Source organism: Heterodontus francisci, chromosome 7 (genome assembly GCF_036365525.1).
Source record: "Heterodontus francisci isolate sHetFra1 chromosome 7, sHetFra1.hap1, whole genome shotgun sequence".
Taxonomy (NCBI): Eukaryota; Metazoa; Chordata; class Chondrichthyes; order Heterodontiformes; family Heterodontidae; genus Heterodontus; species Heterodontus francisci.
Window position 1 is genome coordinate 125,875,826 of NC_090377.1, and position 22,262 is coordinate 125,898,087.

The 22,262-nt window shown below is 47.6% G+C and overlaps 1 protein-coding gene across 5 annotated transcripts in view; it reads left to right on the forward strand.

Moving 5' to 3' along the window:
- The window catches only part of LOC137372313 (fibronectin-like), a 102,289-nt gene that overhangs the window by 78,908 nt on the left and 1,119 nt on the right, over positions 1 to 22,262 (forward strand). For 4 of the 5 annotated variants that reach the window (XM_068036130.1, XM_068036131.1, XM_068036133.1 and 1 more), the window contains 8 exons: positions 1,284 to 1,466; positions 3,340 to 3,429; positions 8,085 to 8,458; positions 9,809 to 9,947; positions 15,409 to 15,573; positions 17,618 to 17,743; positions 18,905 to 19,011; positions 20,763 to 20,885. In XM_068036130.1, coding sequence (XP_067892231.1) covers positions 1,284 to 1,466; positions 3,340 to 3,429; positions 8,085 to 8,458; positions 9,809 to 9,947; positions 15,409 to 15,573; positions 17,618 to 17,743; positions 18,905 to 19,011; positions 20,763 to 20,885 — 1,307 coding nt within the window. Of the gene's footprint in view, positions 1 to 1,283; positions 1,467 to 3,339; positions 3,430 to 7,943; positions 8,459 to 9,808; positions 9,948 to 15,408; positions 15,574 to 17,617; positions 17,744 to 18,904; positions 19,012 to 20,762; positions 20,886 to 22,262 lie in introns of all 5 variants that reach the window. The other variant, XM_068036129.1, reaches the window with a different exon arrangement.

Genomic DNA, 22,262 nt, shown 5'->3' on the forward strand with positions numbered 1-22,262 from the left:
CCCAACCCCCATCGGGTGTTCTTCAGCTGCACCCCTGCCCATGATGCTTCCCTGCCACCTCACAATCCCCTACGTTACTATTTATAGGCTGGTTTTCTCAGTTTCAAAGTCTGTTCTCACACTGGGCTCTTGGACAGCAGACTGTACAAGCCAGGTTGTACACTGCCTCCACCAACGAAGTCATTGAGGCGAGGGAGAGGAGCGGATTGGCCGCAAAACCCCATCCGGGGCTGGGAACGGGGTTGCTTTTTACTCGCCACCCCTGGCATTGCTCTCCTAGTCAGTGCATCAGTGATGCCTCGGGTGTGGCATGGGGGTCGGTGGCCTCTGTAGCTCCACCTAGTTGGCGTAGGGCCGTCTGCAGGCGTAACTGCGTGTCTGGCAGCTTCATAATGGGGAAAATCCCACCAAGGAGGCATTGAGGTGCATAGTAGACCCGTGATGCCCAAATAAGGAGTGCCTGGGGTATGGGCTAAATTTAATGTATTACAGATTAATTGCTTACTCACATCACTGACAGAGCTTTGTGTTAGTGATCCTCACAGACAAATGGTATAAGAATATTTTATCAATTCTCTTCAGAGTGGTTTGATGCTTAAAAAGCCCTGTAAGTTTTGGAATGGTGCCCACATCTCTTCCCCGGCCACCAGTTTGATTTCAGACTCCTCCTTGTTAGGGTATTAAATAAATGCAGCGCCAAATCAATCTCGGGGTTTTCTCTGTCTTGTGCACATCCAGATATATGAAGGTTAACATCCCCAAGTGCTTCTATTGCAGAACTAGGATGATGGTACGCATCAGCAGCATGAGAGAGACCTTGGCTGGTTGCCTCACACTGCCTGGTGGGAACACTGAAGGCAGCAGCCATTTTAAAATGAAGTCTTTGAATGACTGTCAGCAGCATGATAGGTGTTTAATTCTTCTCAGAATATGTCTTTATTTTTTTTTACGTCCTATGTTCCCAACACCCACTATGGATGTCTGGGAGTAGTGGGGGTGGGGGGGGGGGGGGGGGGGTGGAGGGGAGAAGAGGAGGATAAATGTCTCGTCCCCTTCTTGCGGCCAAGAGCAATGTGGCTTGTCTGTTTCTGGAAACCGGGACCCCGGGAGGGATTGAATGCTCTCTTGGAGGCCCCGGAGAGAAACAGCCCTGCCAGCTGCATTCGGGAGCAGGCAGCTGGCGCGTGCGGGGCTTGCAGACACGGAAGTGGCATGGCTGTTGATTTTTTCTGGTGAAGCGGGTGAAATAACTCTCCTCTCCTGTTTCCACATCCCCACCTCAGCCATCGATTCTCCGTCAAATCTCCGATTCATCTCCACGACCACCGACACCATCATGTTCACGTGGCAACGGCCACGCTCCCGGATCACCGGCTACATCATCACCTACCACGCCAAGGGGCAGCAACCCCCGGTGGAGCTGTACCCACGGCCGCCAGCCAATGCCCAAGAAGCAATGGTCACAGGTAATCTCCCACTGCCCTCACCTACCTTCGTCACAAACGTGCAGCAGCCGGTCTCAGCGGCTTCTAGGTGGAGTTGCTCACCCGCTAGGCTGCATCGGTCGCAATCTGTAGGAGGCAAAATTCTTTTAGGCATTTTCCTGAAACACTGAGCCCCAATTGGGATTGACTGGAGGACCAAGGTCTGCCATAATGAGTAAGCCCGATCCTAAATGCACCAGGGAAGCTCCGAGTCATTGCGTTGACGGGATCCTTGGTCACTTTATTTGGGTCACACATTAAATAATACAGTGGCATCTCCCTGCTTTCCTACATTAGGGATGAGGCACTTCAATTATGTGGAGAGACTACAGAAGCTGGGATTGCTCTCCTTCGAGGGAGAAGGTTAAGGAAAGAATTAATAGAGCTGTTCAAAATTACAAGGATTTCAGTAGAGCAGAGATGAGGAGAAATTTATTTTTACCTAGCAAGATGTTACAATCTGGAATGCACTGTTGCGGAAGCAGATTCAATAGTAACTTTCAAAAGGGAATTGGATAAGTAATTCAAATATAAAAACTTGAAGTTCCAAAACAAAAAGAAAGACTTGCATTTCTATAGTGCCTTTCACAACCTCCGGACATCCCAAACCATTTCATAGTCAATGAAGTACTTTTGAAGTGTAGTCATTGTTGTAATGTAGGAGACACAGCAGCCAAGTTGCGCACAGCAAGCTCCCACAAACAGCAGTCTGATAATGACCAGATAATCTGTTTTAGTGATGTTGATTGAGGGATATATATTGACCAGGACACCGGGGAGAACTCCCCTGCTCCTCTTCAAAATAGTGCCATGGGGCCTTTTACATCCACCCGAGCAGGCAGATGGGGCCTCAGTTTAACGTCTCATGTGAGAGACAGCATCCGCAACAGTGCAGCTCTCCCTCAGTACTACACTGAAGTATCAGCCTTGATTTTTGTATTCAAGTCCTGGAGTTAGAGGCAAGAGTGCTACCACTGAGCCACAGCTCACACATGTCTTTCTGTGGGGTAAAAGGGAGGGAGTGGGACTAATAGAATAGTGCTTTTAAAGAGCCAGCATGGGCTCGATGGGCCAAACAGCCGCCTTCTGGGCTGTACAATCCTATGGGTTTCACAGCGAGAAACTGAGCAGGACTCTTATTCAAATAGTGTTTAATATGGGTTAGCCTTATCACCCAAATTAAAGGGAAATTCCACAACAGATGGAAATACCTGGGCAGTGCGTGTCCAGGTTTCTGATGTCTGGCTGGCAAGGCTCAGACACTGGGAATATTATCCCCAAAATGTAAAGTCATTACTTTCATGACACGAGGTTTTACTTTTAACTGTGCCCGACCTTCTCCCATCAGCAACAGCTTTTGGCACCAGCGCACTCAGCCCCTTTAAGAGACGGGCAGGTGCTGTAATAGAAAGAGGTTAAGGTTTGGTACTACTGGAGAATGGGATCAAATCGGCCACTCAGCTCTCTTCATCCTGAACTAAGGATTACAGAAGCCGGGCGTGTTAGCAATAGAGAGCAGGAAGATGCCAGCTGTGCCTCAGTTAGTAGTAGAAGGTTATGGGTTCAAATCCCACTCCAGGATCTTGAGCATACACTCAAGGCAAATACTCCCAAATACTCTGCTGGAGATGCTGTCCTTTGGATGAAATGTTGAGCTGAAGTCCTGTCTGCCCTCTCAGGTATACATGAAAAATCCTATTGCACACTTACAAAGAGAAGGGGAGCTCACCCTGGTGTCCTAACTATCTGAAGCAACATTAATCATCATCTCCAGGAAGTATCTAGAATAATAATCCTGCAAACATTCTCAACTCCAAAAAAAACTTAAACTATTGGCTGTTCTCCCTCCCAACAGGGCTACAGCCTGGAACTGAGTACACCATCTACATTAAAGCTGTTCAGAACTCTCTACAGAGTGAGCCACTGAGTGGGAAGAAAACCACAGGTAAGGGATCTCGTGCAACAAGTAAGAGGAAGGTCGGAGAGATCCGAGCGTCACTTTGTCATAAGGATTGGGTTTGTATAAGGCCTTCAACACACTTGAACTGTAACCTGAGATTCTCTTGCAACCCATCTTCAACTGAGGTCCCATTGTTTCGATATTTGGTTTCCCTTGAGGACAGGTCATGAACTGAGAGTAATTGTTTACAAGGGAAGATTGGAATCAGAGCAAAAGCCAGATGTTTGTATTTCAGAAAGTGCTGGGTTTTATCAGCAAGATTGTTTTGGCAGCAACCAGGAGGGCCCTATTAAAACGTGCTGTTTCCAGTTTAAGGCAGATTATGGAATTCAGCTGACATATAATCATAAAAGGAGGAAGATGAGGAAATTGCCCCATCACTCTATTGGACGAGGCCTGTTACGGCCTGCTCCCCCTCCTATTTCTAAGGCATCTGACCAGTAGTACTAACTTGTGCAGTAGTTGGCAGATTTAAGCTTAAGATGAGAAAAGGTTTATTTAGAGTGGCTTTGAATGCTGCACTAATTTTGAATTTCAAACTGTGTAAGAATAAATGGTGAATTCTGACAGGAAGGGTGTATGACGGATTCAGAGTTTCAGCTGCAGATACAGTTACCATGAAAGTACCAGCTCACTTCAATGTTGTCTGCTTTGGGCTAACATACAATATGCAGTTATCATCCTATTACTGGAGTCCAGGGATATGGGGATAGGGTGGGAGAGTGGAGTTGATGTAGATCAGCTATAATCATATTGAATGGTGGAGGAGGTTCCAGGGTCCACATGGCCTATTACTGCTCCTATTTCTTATGTCCTTCTCTGTTGAAGGCACCAGGTCTTCCTGTGGTGCAATTCTGCCCCCTTGACATTATGCCAACCTTCAAGTACCAACCCAGGCATAGTGCCAGTTAGTAGATGGTATGACCATGGGGACAGGGGGCAGAATCGATCACACCTCAAGCATTCACTCCCTCCACCACTGGTGCACAGTGGCAGCAGTGTGTACCATCTACATGATGCACTGCAGCTACTCACCAAGGCTTCTGCGACAGCGCCTTCCAAACCCGCGACCTCTGCCACTTAGAAGAACAAAAGGCAGCAGAAACATGGGAACACCACCGCCTGAAAGTTCCCCTCCCAAGTCAGACATCATCCCCACTCGTGTATATATATTGCTGTTGTTGGATTAAAATCCTGGAACTCTTAACTAAGTCCTATAGCCTGGTTCAACTGTGGGCCCAGTGCTCTGCCTGTAGCACCATCCTGACAACCCAAACAGGCCTGAGGATCCACCTGCACATGATACAGTGGCCTAACTGCCCCAAAGACCTACAGGTGAGCTGAGGAGAGGGTTTATTTTTTTAACTCAGCCAGTTGTTATAGAACATAGAACATACAGCACAGAACAGGCCCTTCGGCCCACAATGTTGTGCCGATCCTTTGTCCTCTGTCAAGGACAATTTAATCTATACCCCATCATTCTCCTTTATCCATATACCTATCCAAAAGCCTTTTGAAAGTCCCTAAAGTTTCTGACTCAACAACTTCCCCGGGCAAGGCATTCCATGCCTCGACCACTCTCTGGGTAAAGAACCTTCCCCTGACATCCCCCTTATATCTCCCACCCTTCACCTTAAATTTATGACCCCTTGTAACGCTTTGCTCCACCCGGGGAAAAAGTTTCTGACTGTCTACCCTATCTATTCCCCTGATCATCTTATAAACCTCTATCATGTCACCCCTCATCCTTCTCCTTTCTAATGAGAAGAGGCCTAGAATGTTCAGCCTTTCCTCGTAAGACTTATTCTCCATTCCAGGCAACATCCTGGTAAATCTCCTCTGCACCCTCTCCAAGGCTTCCACATCCTTCCTAAAATGAGGCGACCAGAACTGCACACAGTACTCCAAATGAGGCCTTACCAAGGTCCTGTACAGCTGCATCATCACCTCACGGCTCTTAAATTCAATCCCTCTGCTAATGAACGCTAACACCCCATATGCCTTCTTCACAGCCCTATCCACTTGAGTTGCAACTTTCAATGATCTATGCACATAGACCCCAAGGTCTCTCTGCTCCTCCACATGCCCAAGAACCCTACCGTTAACCCAGTATTTTGCATTCATGTTTGTCCTTCCAAAATGGACGACCTCACACTTTTCAGGGTTAAACTCCATCTGCCACTTTTCAGCCCAGCACTGCAACCTATCCAAGTCCCTTTGCAGACGACAATAGCCCTCCTCGGTATCCACAACTCCACCAACCTTTGTATCATCTGCAAATTTACTGACCCACCCTTCGACTTCCTCATCCAAGTCGTTAATAAAAATCACAAACAGGAGAGGACCCAGAACTGATCCCTGCGGCACGCCACTGGTAACTGGGCTCCAGGCTGAGTATTTACCATCTAAGACCACTCTCTGCCTTCTATCAGTTAGCCAATTCTTAATCCAACTGGCCACATTCCCCACTATCCCATGCCTCCTGACTTTCTCCATAAGTCTACCATGGGGGACCTTATCAAATGCCTTACTAAAATCCATGTACACCACATCCACTGGTTTACCCTCATCCACTTGCTTGGTCACCTGCTCAAAGAATTCAATCAGGCTTGTGAGGCAAGACCTACCCCTCACAAAACCGTGCTGACTGTCCCGAATCAAGCAGTGTCTTTCCAGATGCTCAGAAATCCTATCCCTCAGCACCTTTTCCATCAACTTGCCTACCACCGAAGTAAGACTAACTGGCCTGTAATTCCCAGGGTTGTTCCTATTCCCTTTCTTGAACAGGGGCACAACATTTGCCACCCTCCAATCACCTGGTACCACCCCCGTCAGCAGAGAAGATGAAAAGATCATTGCCAGCGGCTCTGCAATTTCATCCCTTGCTTCCCATAACATCCTTGGATATACCCCGTCAGGCCCGGGAGACTTGTCTATCTTCAAGTTATTCAAAAACCCCAACACATCTTCCCTCCTAACGAGCACTTCCTCGAGCTTACCAATCTGTTTCACATCGTCCTCTTCAGTAATACACCCCTTCTCATTCGTAAATACCGAAGAGAAGTACTCATTCAAAACCTCACTTATCTCTTCCGGCTCAACACACAGTCTCCCGCTATTGTCCTTGACCGGACCTATGGTCCCCCTGGTCATCCTCATATTTCTGACATACGCGTAAAAGGCCTTGGGGTTTTCTTTTATCCTACCCGCCAAGCATTTTTCATGCCCTCTCTTAGCTCTCCTAATCCCTTTCTTCAGATCCTTCCTGGCCATCTTGTATCCCTCCAGAGCTATGCCTGTGCCCTTTTTCCTCAACTTTATATACGCATCCTTCTTCTTCCTAACAAGACTCTCAACCTCTCTTGTCAACCACGGTTCCCTCACATGACCATCCCTTCCCTGTCTGACAGGGACATGCTTATCAATGGCCCCTACTATCTGCTCCTTGAAAAAGTTCCACATTTCGACCGTGCCCTTCCCTGCCAGCATATGCTCCCAACTTATGCTCCTCAGTTCCTGCCTGACAGCATCATATCTACCCTTCCCCCAATTGTAAACCTTGCCCTGTTGCACATACCTATCCCTCTCCATTACCACAGTGAATGCTACAGATGATCTGGAATGCGCTGCCTGAAAGGGTGGAAGAAGCAGATTCAATAGTAACTTTCAAAAAGGAATTTGGTAAATACTTGGAACAGAAAATATTTGTGGGGAAATGAGGAAAGAGCAGGGGAGTATGCCAGGATAGCTCTTCCAAAGAGGCAACACATGCACAATGGGCCGAATGGCCACCTTCTGTGCTGTGGGGTTCTATAATTCAAATGCGTAGAAAGATGCATTCAAATAACGTTTCTTTGTGACACGTGTATTAAATGTGGCCAGGAACACAGCTTGTTTATTAAGATGTAGTCAGGCCATTCAGGTTTATAGTGTACTTTTGAGTGTTAAGTGCCAGTTTTAAGCTGTAACAGTTCTCGCGTATTCTCATTTAAAACATGTCTTGGTAAAATGTTGAGTGTCTCTTGTGTGACATAACACAGAAATGTTCAAGTCTTTGTGGATTTTGTTTCCCCATAAGGGTCTGCAGTTCTTCGTACACTGAGTCCTGGTTTGTCACTGAATTGCTAATGGCCAGAAACCTCTTGCCTCTGTAAAAGCCGAAGTAATGTTGGACAGTTCACTACGGCTCGCTCGAGATCGCTGGCTGATGTCGGTTGAGCTCTCCTGCTGAGCACGTGCTTCAACCAGCATCAGCTCTCATTAAATGCTTCTGCCTGCATCCTCTTACTGCAGATGCTTCTGCACAGCTAGTGTTGGCCAGTGTACATGCTGTGTGTTCAAAGGGTGCACAACACACAAACTGGTAACTGGAGCAAGTTATCGACTGATTCTTAGCTTACTTTAACCCTGCTGTGCACAGCAACTAAAAAAAGCTTCAACTTTGCTTATTAACACTGCCAATAGTTCTTTAACCTACCGTTGGTCTTCTGCTTTTTAAGCCCTCTTTCCACAGCTTGCCACTCTTTCCCCGTTTGTAAGCCATCGGCAGCCCGAGTACCTGGATGTCCCCTCGTTCTTTGACCAGTCAGAATTGTCCTCAGAGACTAGGTATGACCAGGGGAATGGTGTGCCGATTACAGGGTTGGCAGAAGGCCAGAGGCTGCCGATCGACCGTGACGCGGGAGAGAACGACGGGCAGAACCAGCGGCGACCCTCTGTGACCCCGCTGAGGCCAGAAGATGGCGAGCAGAAACCGATTGATGCACACGACGACGATGACACAGCAGGACCCCACAAGCAGAGCCCATCCTCTACTTCCCACTCGCAAGGAGTGGAAGTGATAGAACAAAGTCTTCCCAATGGGCACAGAAACCAACCACGGCAACCTGGTACCCTCCCATCTCCCGAAGAGGCACGGCAGCCCAAGACCATCGTCAGCTGGACGCCAACCACCGTCGCCTTGGAGTACCTGGTCACATGTTATCCAGTAGGCCAGGAGGACAAAGCCTTCCAGGTAAATTGGTCATTCCCTAATAGCGCCAATCAATAATTGCTTTCCAGGGAAGGGTTGTCAACTCTCTAGGATTGTCCTGGAGTCTCCAGGAATTAAAGATTAACTAACTGCTGTGAGAAACATTTTCATTTATTAATTATCATAATATTGGCAATGGCGGGGGAAGAAAAAGGTTATTTGACTGTCATTTAGAAGTAAGGAAGACTCCAGGAATCATTTCAACCAGAGTTGGCAAGCCAAATTGCAGATGTTAAAAAAGCTAACTAGTTGCTCGCTGACCTCTGTACAGCCATTGTTCCTCCAACATGTAGAATTCCAGACAAATCAGTCTGTAATGACTCACTGTTTGGCTGTTGATCAAGCGCCAAGTTGGCACTCACACTCAGAGAGGTTATGAGTGTCAAATGTGGGAAACAGAGTGACCACTGGCTCAGTGCTAGTATTCCTGCCTCTGCGTCAGACGGGTGGGGTTCAAGGTCCACTCCAGACCGACCCCGGCTGGCAGAGAGTGGGCATCCAGCGTAGGTACTTGTGTCCGATGGGCGTGGGTGCCGACTCCTCTATTGTGAGGGTAGGTTCGACTCTCACCCCGGTTGCGGTCCACTAAGGAGAAAGTACTCTGAAGATAAAAACCAGAATGAAGGCAAAAGGAAACTACCTCACTTACTGTTTCCCCAAGAATCTCTAGGCCTGACCGACCATTTTTGTTGAACGGGCTGGAGCGGTTTTCAACTGTCTTCTGGGGATCGCATTCCGTGGTCCCGCCCAATTTTATGACAAAATGCACAATTTGTTGGCCTTGGTGTAAATAGATGTCATGGGCTTGTCACTGAGCAGTCCCTAGAGGAAAAGGGATTCAGCCCTGGCTGGAACTGAATGGCACTGAGCTCCCAAAGTAGGTGATCAGGGTGTGAAACTCTGAATTAATGAAGCATCTCGGCTCGGGCTGGTGTAAAGTTAATGGTGGGACGGCAGTGGGGGAGGATCAATGGGGATAGTGGAAACGTGTGAATTCCACTTTCTTGTCCCAACTACTCCAGTGTTCCTACTGAGATCAACAAACTCCAGGCAGACAAAGTCAAAGCAGGGATCCTGGCTGTGGTCTAGCTGCTGGCCAAGCTCATTGAGCAATCAGAAGGAGGCCCCTCCCTTCTTCTTTTCAAGGTTTAATCCCATGATGTTTATAGTATTTTGAAGTGTGTTTAGTGAGGCCCCTCATTGTGGTGTCAGAATTATCCACCTCCCCCCACACTCCCCACCCCACCTCCCCAAAAAAGGGTTGCTGTTCTCGAGAATGAAATGGGGATCAAGCGAACAGTTCAAACTTATCTCATTTAATCTCACTTCCAGCTCCGGGTACCAGGAACCTCAACGTACGCCGTGTTGCCTGGCCTTGCATTAGGGGCACAGTACAACATTATAGTCGAAGCTCTGGACAGTGAAGGGAAACACAAAATTCTGCAGGATATCATCACTGTCGGAGATTCTTGTAAGTTGCTTTTTTTTTGTTGCAAACCCAACCAAATTTTCAAGTGTTACTGTGACATGGCAACCGTGATTGAGATGGGAAGACCCTTCTGCAGTTCAGTGATATTAATTATAACACCTCTCCACAAGCCCCACCTCACTGTAACCATCTCCCCTCCCCCACAACCAACCTTCCCCTCGACAGGGTCACCTCCCCTTCCCAAATCAACAGCTGCACACCCCCCCCCCCCCTCCCCCATTACCCTGACTGCTTCACCTCCCCCAAGAATTCTCATTCACCCCTTTATACAGGGCCTCTTCACCTCCTCCAACCATTGCCCGTGCCACCCCTGCTGGCATTTTTCACGCAGCACGGTTTGGCCCAAAAACAAACTGCATTAAAGAGGCATGGGACTCTGGTGCTGTCTACACAAGGCCGAGCGTGCATTTGCTGTCGCATTTCTTTGCCAGCCGAGGCCTGCCCGGTGAGCACGGCTGTCCAATAGTTGTGGTTTTCATGGGGAAAAAATGGGCGGAGGAAATATCTGGAAGCTCTGTCACGAAAAGGGCATTTGACACTGCACCAACCAGTACCTCAGTCTGTAATCCAGGAGCGAGGCCCTGCAGCTTGGAGTGGGCCTACTGGATTCACTACAACACCAACTTGCATTTATATAGCGCCTTTAATGCACTAAAAAGTACCAGAGTGCTAACAAACAAAAATTGACCGAGCCACATAAGGAGATATAAGACAGGTGACCAAAAGCTTGGTCAAAGGGGCAGGTTTTGGGGCACGTCTCAAAGGAGGAGAGGTGTAGAAAGGCAGAGAGGTTTAGGGAGAGATTTCCAGAGCTTAACGTCCAGATGGCTGAAGGCACGACCAACAATGTGGAACAGTTAAAATAGGGCATGCCTGCGAGGCCAGAATTGGCAAAGTGCAGTATTCTCAGCGGGTTGTGGGGCTGGAGGAAGTAGCAGAGATATGGAGGGCGAGGCCATGAGGGATCTGAACATAATGATTTTAAATTTGAGGCCAACAGGAAAAAGAGAGTTGGGATAAATGGGGTATTTTCAGGTTGGCAAACTGTAACTAGTGGAATGCCACAGGGATCAGTGCTGGGGCCTCAACTATTTACAATCTATATTAATGACTTGGATGAAGGGACCGAAAGTATTGTTGCAAAATTTGCAGATGACAGAAAGGTAGATGGGAAAGAAAGCAAGTTGTGAGGAGGATACAAAGTGTCTGCAAAGGGATTATAGATAGGTTAGGTGAGTGGGCAAAAATTTGCCAGATGGAGTACAATGTGGGATAATGTGAGGTTGTCCACTTTGGCAGGTAGAATAGAAAAGCAGAATATTATTTAAATAGAGGCAGACTGCAGAATGCTGTGGTACAGAGGGGTCCGGGTGTCCTTGTACAGGAATCACAAAAAGTTAGCATGCAGGTACAGCAAGTAATTAGGAAGGCAAATGGAATGTTGGCCTTTATTACAAGGGGGGATGGAGCATAAAAGTAGTGAAGTCTTACTACAACTGTACAGGACAACTAGAGTACTGTGTACAGTTTTGGTCACCTTATTTAAGGAGGGATATTGTTGCATTGGAAGCAGTTCAGAGAAGGTTCACTAGGCTGATTCCTGGGTTGAAGGTATTGTCTTATGAGGAAAGGTTGATCAGGTTGGGCCGATACTCATTGGAGTTTAGAAAATTGAGAGGTGATCTTATTGAAACATGTAAGATTCTGAGGGGGCTTGACAGGGGTAGATGCTGAAGGGATGTTTCCCCTCGTGGGGGAATCTAGAACTAGGGGTCACAGTTTCAAATTAATGGGTCTCCCTTTTAAGACAGAGTTAAAGAGGAATTTCTTTGAGGGTCACTAATCTTTGGAATTCTCTTCCCCAGAGAGCAGTGGTGGCTGGGTCATTGAATATATTCAAGGTTGAATTAGGCAGATTTTTGATCTACAAGGGAGTGAAGGATTAGGGATGTGGGGGGGGGGGGGGTGGGGTGGGCAGCAGGAAAGTGGAGTAAATGCTAGAATCGGATCAGCCATGATCCTATTGAATGGTGGAGCAGGTATGAGGGGCTGAATGGCCTACTCCTGCTTCCACTTCTTATGTTTTTATGAGTGACTTCCAACTGAGACCTTGGCCACCAATTCCAGGTGAATCTGGCTGTACTCTGCACATTGGGAACCAATGGCAGGAGCATGGCATTTAACCCAATATAATGCAGCATCGGATCCCTTATGGAAACTGGGGAGGGGAGAGAGGGACAGGGTCACGTCACACCTTTCAATCAGTCCTCTTTCAATGACTGTGGAGTTGGCCATTCACATGTATTGTTTGCAAGTGTGTGGAGGGAGCTTTTAAATTCTGCCTGGTCATCCTCTTCCCTCCTAACCCTTGAATTTACCTCAGTTATAAGTGCAGACAGACCAGGGTTTTTTTTTTCCCCACCCTCACCAGCTGGATGGACATGCTTGCGGAGCAGATGGCAGTGGAACCTGCCAGCAGCTCTGGGTGAGGGTGAAAATGAGCATCCTGTCCTCGCCAACACGTGCTGCCCCGCTCTGCATTTGTGGGCTAGGATTATTTTCATTAGAAAGACGGAGGTTGAGGGGGGACCTGATTGAGGTGTACAAAATCATGAGAGGTATAGACAGGGTGGATAGCAAGAAGTTTTTTCCCAGAGTGGGGGATTCACTTACAAGGGGACACGAGTTCAAAGTGAGAGGGGAAAAGTTTAGGGGGGATATGCGTGGAAAGTTCTTTACGCAGAGGGTGGTGGGTGCATGGAACGCATTGCCAGTGGAGGTGGTCGACGCGGGCACGATAGCGTCTTTTAAGATGTATCTAGACAGATACATGAATGGGCAGGAAGTAAAGAGATACAGACCCTTAGAAAATAGGCGACAGGTTTAGAGGGAGGATTTGGAGCGGCGCAGGCTTGGAGGGCCGAAGGGCCTGTTCCTGTGCTGTAATTTTCTTTGTTCTTTGTTCATAAATTGATGCCAGTATGTGTTTGGCAGCTCAGAATTGATTCCGATTTAGGGCTAGGTGGTGAGGGAAGAGAAGGGCAGAGTTATGCACTAGTTGTAGTGCCCGCGACCAGTGGGCCAGCGTTCTTTCACTCGTCGGCTGTGGGTTTCCTTGCATACTGATGGGAACTCAATACACATCAGATAAGACAGCTGTTGCAGCCAGTCCATGCGAACTAGGCATACTTAAGCAAGTTTAGCTGAGGTCAGGCACCTATCAGTACTCTAGTGCATGGGGCCTGCGGTCGAGACCACCTGACATGAGGCGTTTGTGGTCAAAGGTCACAGCTGGTTCTGCTCTGCCACGACCTACCCTCACCTTGGTGTCTCTAAATACTAGTCCAGTTTCTAAAATTGTAAGTGGAAAGCATGTTCAAGAGGAGAGAGACAGCTGAGTGGCGGGAGCACTCTTTCACACAAAGGGCAGTGGAAATGGGAGCTTTCAAGACTGAGATCGATAGTTGTTTTTCTTAAGTACAGGTATCAAGGGATATGGAGGAAAGGCAGGAAAATATAGGGGAGGTGCAGATCAGCCATGATCTAACTGAATAGCAGAGCAGCACTGAGGGGCTGAATGGCCTACTCCTGTTCTTATTCTGCTCCTACATAACTGGCCTCAGCTTTAAGTGACCACTGAACAACTGGGGCCTACATTTACCCATCTCTTGCCACACACTTGCCAATGGTGCAGATTGAACAGCGACCCTGGCAGTGGTGTCACCTCAGAAGGACCCTGAGGTGCCTCTCCGCGTGGCAGGGCAAGAGCAGTCAGGCCATTTGTTTTGGCAACCGAACGCAGCCGGCGAGGCTATTTTTAATAATTGGCTGCAGTCTGCGTGCCTCGAGAGTTGGAGCAGGTCTCGGGCCAGGGGCTGCGGCGAGGTCAGGCAGCATCGGGAGTCAGTGTTGTCTCCTTTCAGATGAATCAGTGCTAAGAGTGCGGGCCTGCGTGTGCTGTTAGTCAGCCTGCCTCTGCTCAATGAAGCTGACTGAAGTGCATACTCAGCGCAAGTCTGTATCCTTGAAAAGCAAATATTTACAAGTAGGCTGTCTTGTTTACAGTGCTGCAGTCAGGCAGCAGACAGTAGCAGCCTTTAATTCTTCAGTCAATATGGATTAGCCTGGGGCAGTTGGAATAACTAACCACACTGGTGAGTTGAGTAACCAATGGTGAGAGATGGAGATGGGAGGGAGCACAAGATGTGAAAGGTTGCCCTTGTGATTCAGAGTACTGTATATGCTCATGTATCAGGTGATCTGCATACAAGTCAGCCCCTCCCTCGCCTCCAGAGAATTCATCACTTATCTGGTAAAGCTTCTGTTCACTAAAATTCCTCGCCTGCATGTCAAGTCGACAACCACATGTACGTCGTTTCGCTGTGACTCAGTGGGTAGTATTATCCCCTCTGAGTCAGAAGGTCAGGGAGTCAAATCCCACTCCTCGGTTGCCACTTCCAGTCCAGTACTGAGGGAGTGCTGCGCTGTCAGACATGCTGTCTTTTGGAGGAGGCCCGCTCAAGTGGACCTTAAAAGATCCCATGGCACTACTTCAAAGAAGAGTTCTCCCCAGTGTCCAGGCCAATATTTATTGCTCAACCAGCATCATTAAATCAAATTGTCTGCTCATTATCTCAATGTTCGCCGGACATTGCTGCGTGCAAATTGGCTGCTGCATTTGCCTGTGAAAAAGCATTTGAAAAAGTACATCATTGGCTGTAATACGCTGTGGGATGTCCTGAAGACATGAAATGATGCTGTATAAACACAAGCTCACTTGTTGGCTTGTTTTTATGTTCCCACCAGTGCATTCCTATCCACCTCTTTGGCACTGTGATTTAGTTTAAACAGCAGTGTGCGGGGGTGGGGTGGGGGGCATACAATCAGGTCTGTTTAGACAACTGGCATTTAAACAGCACACGTTTTACAACCTCAGGACATCCCGGAAGAGTTTTACTGCCAATGAAGTATGTCTTGAATTGCAGTCAGTGTTGTAATGTGGGAAATGCGACAGTATGTGCACGGCAAGCTCCCACAAACAGTATTGCGACGGTGACCAGATAACCTGTTTTTAGGCTTTTGGGATAAATGTTGAACAGGGCACCAGGGAGAACTTGCCTGCTTTTCTTCACAGTAGTGTCATGGGAGCTTATACATCCACCCAAGAGGGCAGACAGGGCCTCAGTTTAGCATCTTATCCAAAGGACAGCATCTTCGACAATGCTGCACTCCCTCACTCACTGGGAGCGTCAGCTAGAATTTGTGCTCGTATCTCCGAGTGTGACTTGAACCTACGATTGTCTGACTCGAGAGGTGTGAGTCCTGCTAACTGAGTCACAGCTGAGAGGGTAGGGCTTTGGATTGTAATTCAAGGGTTTAATCAAGGCCCAAACATTTGGATCTTTCCAGCTTATTGACCCTGTTCTTTGTATCTATGTTACAGCTCCCGATGAAACTGCACGCCTCATCTCTGAGTCCTGCTACGATACCGCCACAAATTCCCACTACGCCATCGGCCAGGAGTGGGAACGAATATCTGAGACCGGCTTCAAACTGTGGTGTAAATGCTTAGGCTATGGAAGTGGTCATTTCAGGTGTGACTCAACTAGTGAGTAGTTTGCTGCACATTATCCAAACCCCTCTCCCCACTATCTCACTCCCATTTCTTTCCACCAGTGTCCCTCGGCATGTTTGAGACAAAATATTTCTTTAGAAAGCGCTGAAATGAACAAACATGGACAGGGTGCATCAGCCTGACTCCTACCTCCCCCACCCCCCCTTTCCTCCTCCCCACCATGGCCAATGCTAGCTTTCAGACCCTGTGGGGGTCACATGACTGGAGATGACCACTTGACATGCGACCACAATGGTCACATGGGGAACTGCCTTGCTTCTGCAGCTCAACCAGACTGGGAAGTCAGAAGGTTGGCCGAAAGCCAAAGGTCACGTAAGGTTGGAGTGACTTTCAAAGGCACTTAGGGTGCAAATGTGTTGGGACTGTCTTCCTATGGCTCTGGGTGTGTTGAAAACCATGTTAAAACATAATGTTGCCTGATATAGTGATTGACAATTGTTACGTTAATAGAAGAGTGAGATTTCATTGAGGTTTACAGTTCACGTCAACAATGGTTATTATGAAATCCACCATGGCTTTGTAAATGGAAGCATGGAGTACAAGCGTGAGGAAGATGACACTAATCCTCCATAAATCACTGGTTAGGCCCCAACTGGAATACTGTGTTCACTTCTGGGCACCACACTTTCAGATGTCACGGCCTTGGAGACACTGCAGAGGAGATTTACTAGAATGATATCAGGGAGGTGGGTTATATGGAGAGACTGGAGAAGCTCGGATCGTTCTCCTTAGAGCAGAGAAGGTTAAGGGAAGATTTAAAAGAGGTGCTCAAAATGATGAGGGGTTTCGCTAGAGTAAATAGGGAGAAACTGTTTCCACTGGCAGGAGAGTCAAGTAACCAGAGGAAGCAGATTTAAGGTAACTGACAGATGAGCCAAGAGCGAGATGAGGAAGATTTTTTTTTTTTTACATGGTGAGTTGTTGTTATCTGGAATGTGCTGCCTGAAAGGGTGGTGGGAACAAATTCAATAGTAACTTTCAGAACAAAATTAGATAAATGCATGAGGGGGCGTAGAACTAATTGGATAGCTCTTTCAAAGAGCCACCATAAACAGGACAGACTGAATGGCCTCTATCTGTGGTCATATAGGCTGTGTAGAAGAGAGCACAGGCTGAAAAATTAAACTACGTGCTGCACGCCTGGAATTCACCAGGGCACAATCCCAGTGGTTACGCTGAGGGTCAGCCCAATGGTGCCCTCCAGACCAGAGATGGCACAGTCTGTTGGAGGGCACCCCATTGGACAGAGCAGGTGAGGCCCAAGTGCCACTACAGGACCGTCTCTTGGTACTCGCCTGCCTCACGCCTATTCTAAGCAGTTTGGTGAAGACCATGACCCCCATCCAGCCCAGGCCAACATTCTCCTGATCAAAAGGAACAAAATTTAAACCTTTCAGGGGCCTGGGCCACTGACCTGGCCTGAACCCTCACTGGTGGGGCCCACATAAACCCTTGTGGAAGCTCATGCATCTGTACTCACTCACTCGGCAGAGTGTCCTTGACTTACTGCAAGTCTTTTGTCAGCAAAACAGTGGTTAAGATTCCTCACATGGACTTAACACATATGGGCACAAGTGCTAGGCTATTGTATAAGGTGCCTGCTCAACATACTACAAACCCAAGTCAGTCTAGGAACAATGTGCTTCTATTTTAAAAACACCCACGTGTGTTAGTTTTTTGTGTGTTTCAGCCACACTTCCCCTCCATGTTTCGGGAGGTTTTTTTCGAGAAGGAAGTGGGGTTCGATTGATGAGGAGGCACATCTCTTTATTGGCTGTTCAGCCACTGATCTGGCAGTTGGCTTTTAGTGAATAATCAAGTGTTTTTAGTTATATTTAATACTCATGAAACCAGGTGAGTTGGACCAAAATCAGTCAGAATATGAATGCCAAAGGTGGGTAACGTATAAATTCAGGGTAAAAACAATTGTACTAAAAATGTCTGCTTGTGTTAAGTTTGATTCAACGCTTAGAGCAGCATCAGTGACCATTGCTTTCACTACCTCCTTCCTGTCCAGAATGGTGCCACGATAATGGCATGAACTACAGAGTTGGCGAGAAATGGAACCGTCGCAGTGAAAACGGCCAAATGATTAGCTGTACTTGTCTGGGCAACGGAAAGGGAGAATATACATGTGAACCGCGTAAGTGGGACATCTTAAAAAACCAACAGATTGTCACTTCCAAAAAGCCAGCAAAATGCTGACATTGTTCCACCTCCTTTTATCTTTCCCCACTCTCCTCATCCTTCCTAGGCAGCCATTCAGCTCCTCATCGATTGGAAGGGACCCATTCATTACACATGGACCTTGATGGGCAGATAGAAGCCTAGACGATCTCGTAGGGAGCCATTTGTCTTGTAGGACGCCATGGTCACATGCGGGCCTAGATAGCCAAGCTCAGCTGGATGTTCTGCCTTTGAGCCCATCTGAGGACTGAGTCCAATTCAGTCTTCGCTGTGATGGGGGAAACTCTATGCAATGTCCACTTAGGCTCAAGGAGCTTCCTCCTGGTCCAATCAGCCATTCAAGTTGATCATGGCCAATCTGTGTCTTAACTGCATTTACCCACCTTGGTTCCCCTGATAACTTTTGATTCCCTTGTCCAACAAGAATCTATCTACCCCCACCTTAAAGATATTCCATGACCCGCCTCCCTTACCTCTAGAATTGACTCTTCGAATGCATTCCTGGCTGGCCTCCCACATTCTACCCTCCATAAACTTGACATCATCCAAAACCCTGCTGCCTGTGTCCTGCCAAATCCTGCTCACCCATCAGTCCTGAGCTCGGTGACCTCCACTGGCTCCCAATCAAGCAATGCCGCGATTTTAAAAATGTATTCCTTGTTTTCAAGTCCCTCCATGACCTTGTCCTTCTGTTATCTCTGTAATCGCCTTCAACCCCACAAGTCTCCCAGATATCTAACTCATCGAATTCTGGTCTCTTGTGCGTCCCTGATTTTCATCACTCCACCATTGGTGGCTATGCCTTTAGCTGTCTAGGCCCAAAGCTCTGGAATTCTGTCCCTAAACATCTCTGCCTCTCTTTACTCCTTTAAGATGCTTCTTAAAACTGATCTCTTTGACCAAGCCTTTAGCTATCTGCCTTAATATCATTTTATTTGGCTCGGTGTCAAATTTTGCTTTATAATGCACCTGTGAAGTGCCTTGCAATGTTTTATTACAGTAAAGGGGTTATATAAATACAAGTTGTTCAGCGATTGGATAAGCAGACAAACATTATTAACACTTTGTGAAGTATCGGTCATAGACCGTACTAACAGATTGTCCGTTTTATGTGCAGATGAAGCCCCTTGCTACGACGAGGGGAACATGTACAACGTAGGGGAACAGTGGCAGAAGGAGTATTTTGGTGACATCTGTACATGCTCTTGCTTGGGAGGACAACAGGTACATTGACAGGACTTTTATTTCATGTCTAACCCTCGAGATTACCATTAAGAGCATCCAGAATACACTTAGCCAAACACCAGAAGTCCTCTCCCCAGTAACCGAAAGGGTGTGTGTTGAAATGCTTTTGAGCCAACCCAACCTAGCCTCTGGCACATAATAATGAGTTTCTCATTACAACTAGAAAGAACAGCAGAGAGTGGAGATTGTGGCAGAGTAGGTGGGAAATGTTGAAGTGTGCTGGGAGTTATACTCTTGCACCCTACTCGCCAGCTGTGGCTTCATGGGTAGCACTCTTACCTCTGAGTTAAAAGGTTGTGGGTTTGAGTCCCACTCCAGAGACTTGAGTGTAACATTTGGGCTGTCACTCCCAGTGCAGTACTGAGAGGTGCTGTCCTTTGCATGAGACGCTAAAGGGAGGCCTTCTTTGCTTTCTCAGATGGCAGTAAAAGATCTGATAACACTAAGGAGAGTTGGAGCGTTCCCCCTGGTGTCCTGGCTAACACTTCTTAAAACAAAATCATTTGGGTCATTGCTGAGTACAAATTGGCTGGCACGTTTCCAAAGTAACAGTGACCACACTTCAACAGTACTTTTGATTGGCTATAAAGTGCTTTGGGATGTCCTGTGATTGGAAAAGGAGGGCCACAGCCGAAGACCATTAATGTCCCCCCCACGAATCATTGCTGGGTACAAAGTTTCAGAGGGCTACACTGCACCTCACTGGTGGTGCTCGACACTTAGAACAAGTGCTGAAAGGTGAACAATTCCCCCACCCTTGTCTGTGCTGCACCTCTCAGCCTGTCTCCCTACTCCAGCCACCATTTGCCGCGCCTGTAGCCCGCTGCCACAGGCCAGCACACAGCAGCAGGGACACTTACACTCATAGGGAAAGCTTTCAAAAAGACTGGCCTTGACACTGAAGGGTACATGATTCCACAACGCCCCTCACAGCTCATTCAGCCCTCAAATCACGATTCTTTTTTTAGTAAACTGGTAACCCATAACATCCTGAATTGTTTCTAAATCTGAACTTCCGTCCATTGCAGTCATATTTTTGAATGCACTTTGCCATCTGACACTGTTGGTGATGGCACATACTGTGGGTGGTGGAGGGAGGACTGGCATGCACGGGCAGGCTGCAGTTTTCTGTAGCGAATTGAAGGGATTGGCTACTGTCAACAGCCAAGGACTCCTCACCGGTGGCACATGGCATGGGGAAAAATGACCCTTTGTATTCCTGGGATTGTCTTAATTCCCACCATTAGAAGGGCTGCTGCAGGAAATGAAGAATCCCTCTTCCTGGCAGTCCCACGGGTGTGATACAGCCCCCACTATGTCCTGAAAGATTGCAACTGTTCACCCATCACTGACCGACATAGACTCCCACTCCCAGCAACATTTCAATTTTAAAATCCTCATCTTCATATTCAAATCCATCCATGGCCCAGTCCCTCCCTATCTCTGTAGCCTCCTCTAGCCCTCAACCCTCCCATTTCTGCTTTATCCAATTCTGACCACTTACATATGCCTTAGTTCCATTGCCTTCAGTTGCCTAGTCCTTCAGTTCTGGAATTTCCCCCTCTCTTTGAGCAAGCTTTTTAGTCACCTGTCCCAATATCCCTTTGTGGCTCGGTGTCAAATTAGTGTCTGATAATGCACCTGTGAAACAGCCTAGAACATTTTTCAATGTTAAAGGTACTGTATAAACGCGAGTTGTTCCAAGAACCGGTTGATTCTTTGTGTTATAGGGTTGGCGCTGTGAGAACTGCCGCAGGCCCGGGCTTGACCCCGTACTAGACGGAACCAGTTCCCGCTCATCTGAGTCTTCCAGTCACACATCCCAATACACGTTGACCAGATACGGAACAAGAGTGAGTACAAATCCAGTAATTAAGCATGTTAATCTCAACAGTCAACATCTCTAGGCAGTACATGGACAATGTGTTGGTATTTGTTTAATGTTCAGAGTATGGTGTAGTGATCCAGAGGCCTGGACTACTAATTCAGACAGCACAAGTTTAAATCCTAACACGGCAGGGGAAAAAAAAATATCTGGAAATAAAAAAAGCTGGTTTCAGAAAAAGTGATATAAAAGCTGTGGGCGATTTGTCTTTTAATACCCAACTGGCTTACCAAAGTCCTTCTCGGGAAGGAAACGTGCCGTCCTTGCTTCACAATCTGGCCCATATGTGACTCCAGTTCCGTCATCAACATGGTTGCTTCTTCGCCTGTTAGAGGGCAAGTATCAGGCACTGCCAGCAGTTCAAGATGGCAACCTCCTGCCACCTTTGCCTGTAACTAGAAACAGGCCAGAAATGCCAGAAACAACTGCATCTCGAGAATGATTGTGTTTGTAAATGTCGAGACAGAGGGGAATCTTAGCTTCTAGATCCATCAGCAATAACTTGGGAGATCAAATCCCAGAGCTTGGAAATAGTGGGGTTACAGTGGAGATGTGGCAGGAGAATTTAACGCTGCACAACAGCAGCATTTTATTGTGAACCAGTGGGGAGAAAAGCAAGGTCATGGTCTAAAACTTCCTCCCCACCCACCCCCATAGTCAGCTTAGCCAATAGTAAAAGGCTGCGTTTGCTGACAATACTACCACTAGGTGGCGCTGCAGTGGCACATGTGCCACTAAAACGTCACAGTCTGCGACTTCAGGCAGCTGCCAGGACTAAAGATGGCGCTGCTCAAATAATCACACGAAGGCAACCTAACCTAAACTCATGGCAGCACACAATGGCAGGGGGAGGTTGGGGGGGGGGGGGGGAGAAAGAGCAGAGCTTGACACATGGGTGAATACCTGTTGGTGTTGCATTGCTGTACGCATAAAGCGAATGCGCAGAGGCCGACCAGGCGCGTTGCCCGAAGATGCACACGTCACGTGATGACGTCATCGGCGCACGCGCTAACCAGTCCTGGCAAGTTCTGGAACACAGTGTACGCGCAGAGAGCAGGAACACAGTGTACGCGCAGAGAGCAGGAGCCCGTCTGCGCATGTGCGCACCTTGGCGCAGCCTGATAACGTCAGTGCCAGCTGCGTTGTCAGGCATCACTTTGATAGTAAAAACAACCCACATTCCAAAGCAGCTGCACATTAGTCAAATTTCAGTCCACAGTATGTTGGAGCTGCTTACTCCAATCACATTTCCATCTCATTCCTTGCAGCCATGGACTTTTCCGTTTGAAATGCCTTTTCTTGTGGTAAATGTAATCCACCCTCTTCAATAATTGCATGTGCACAA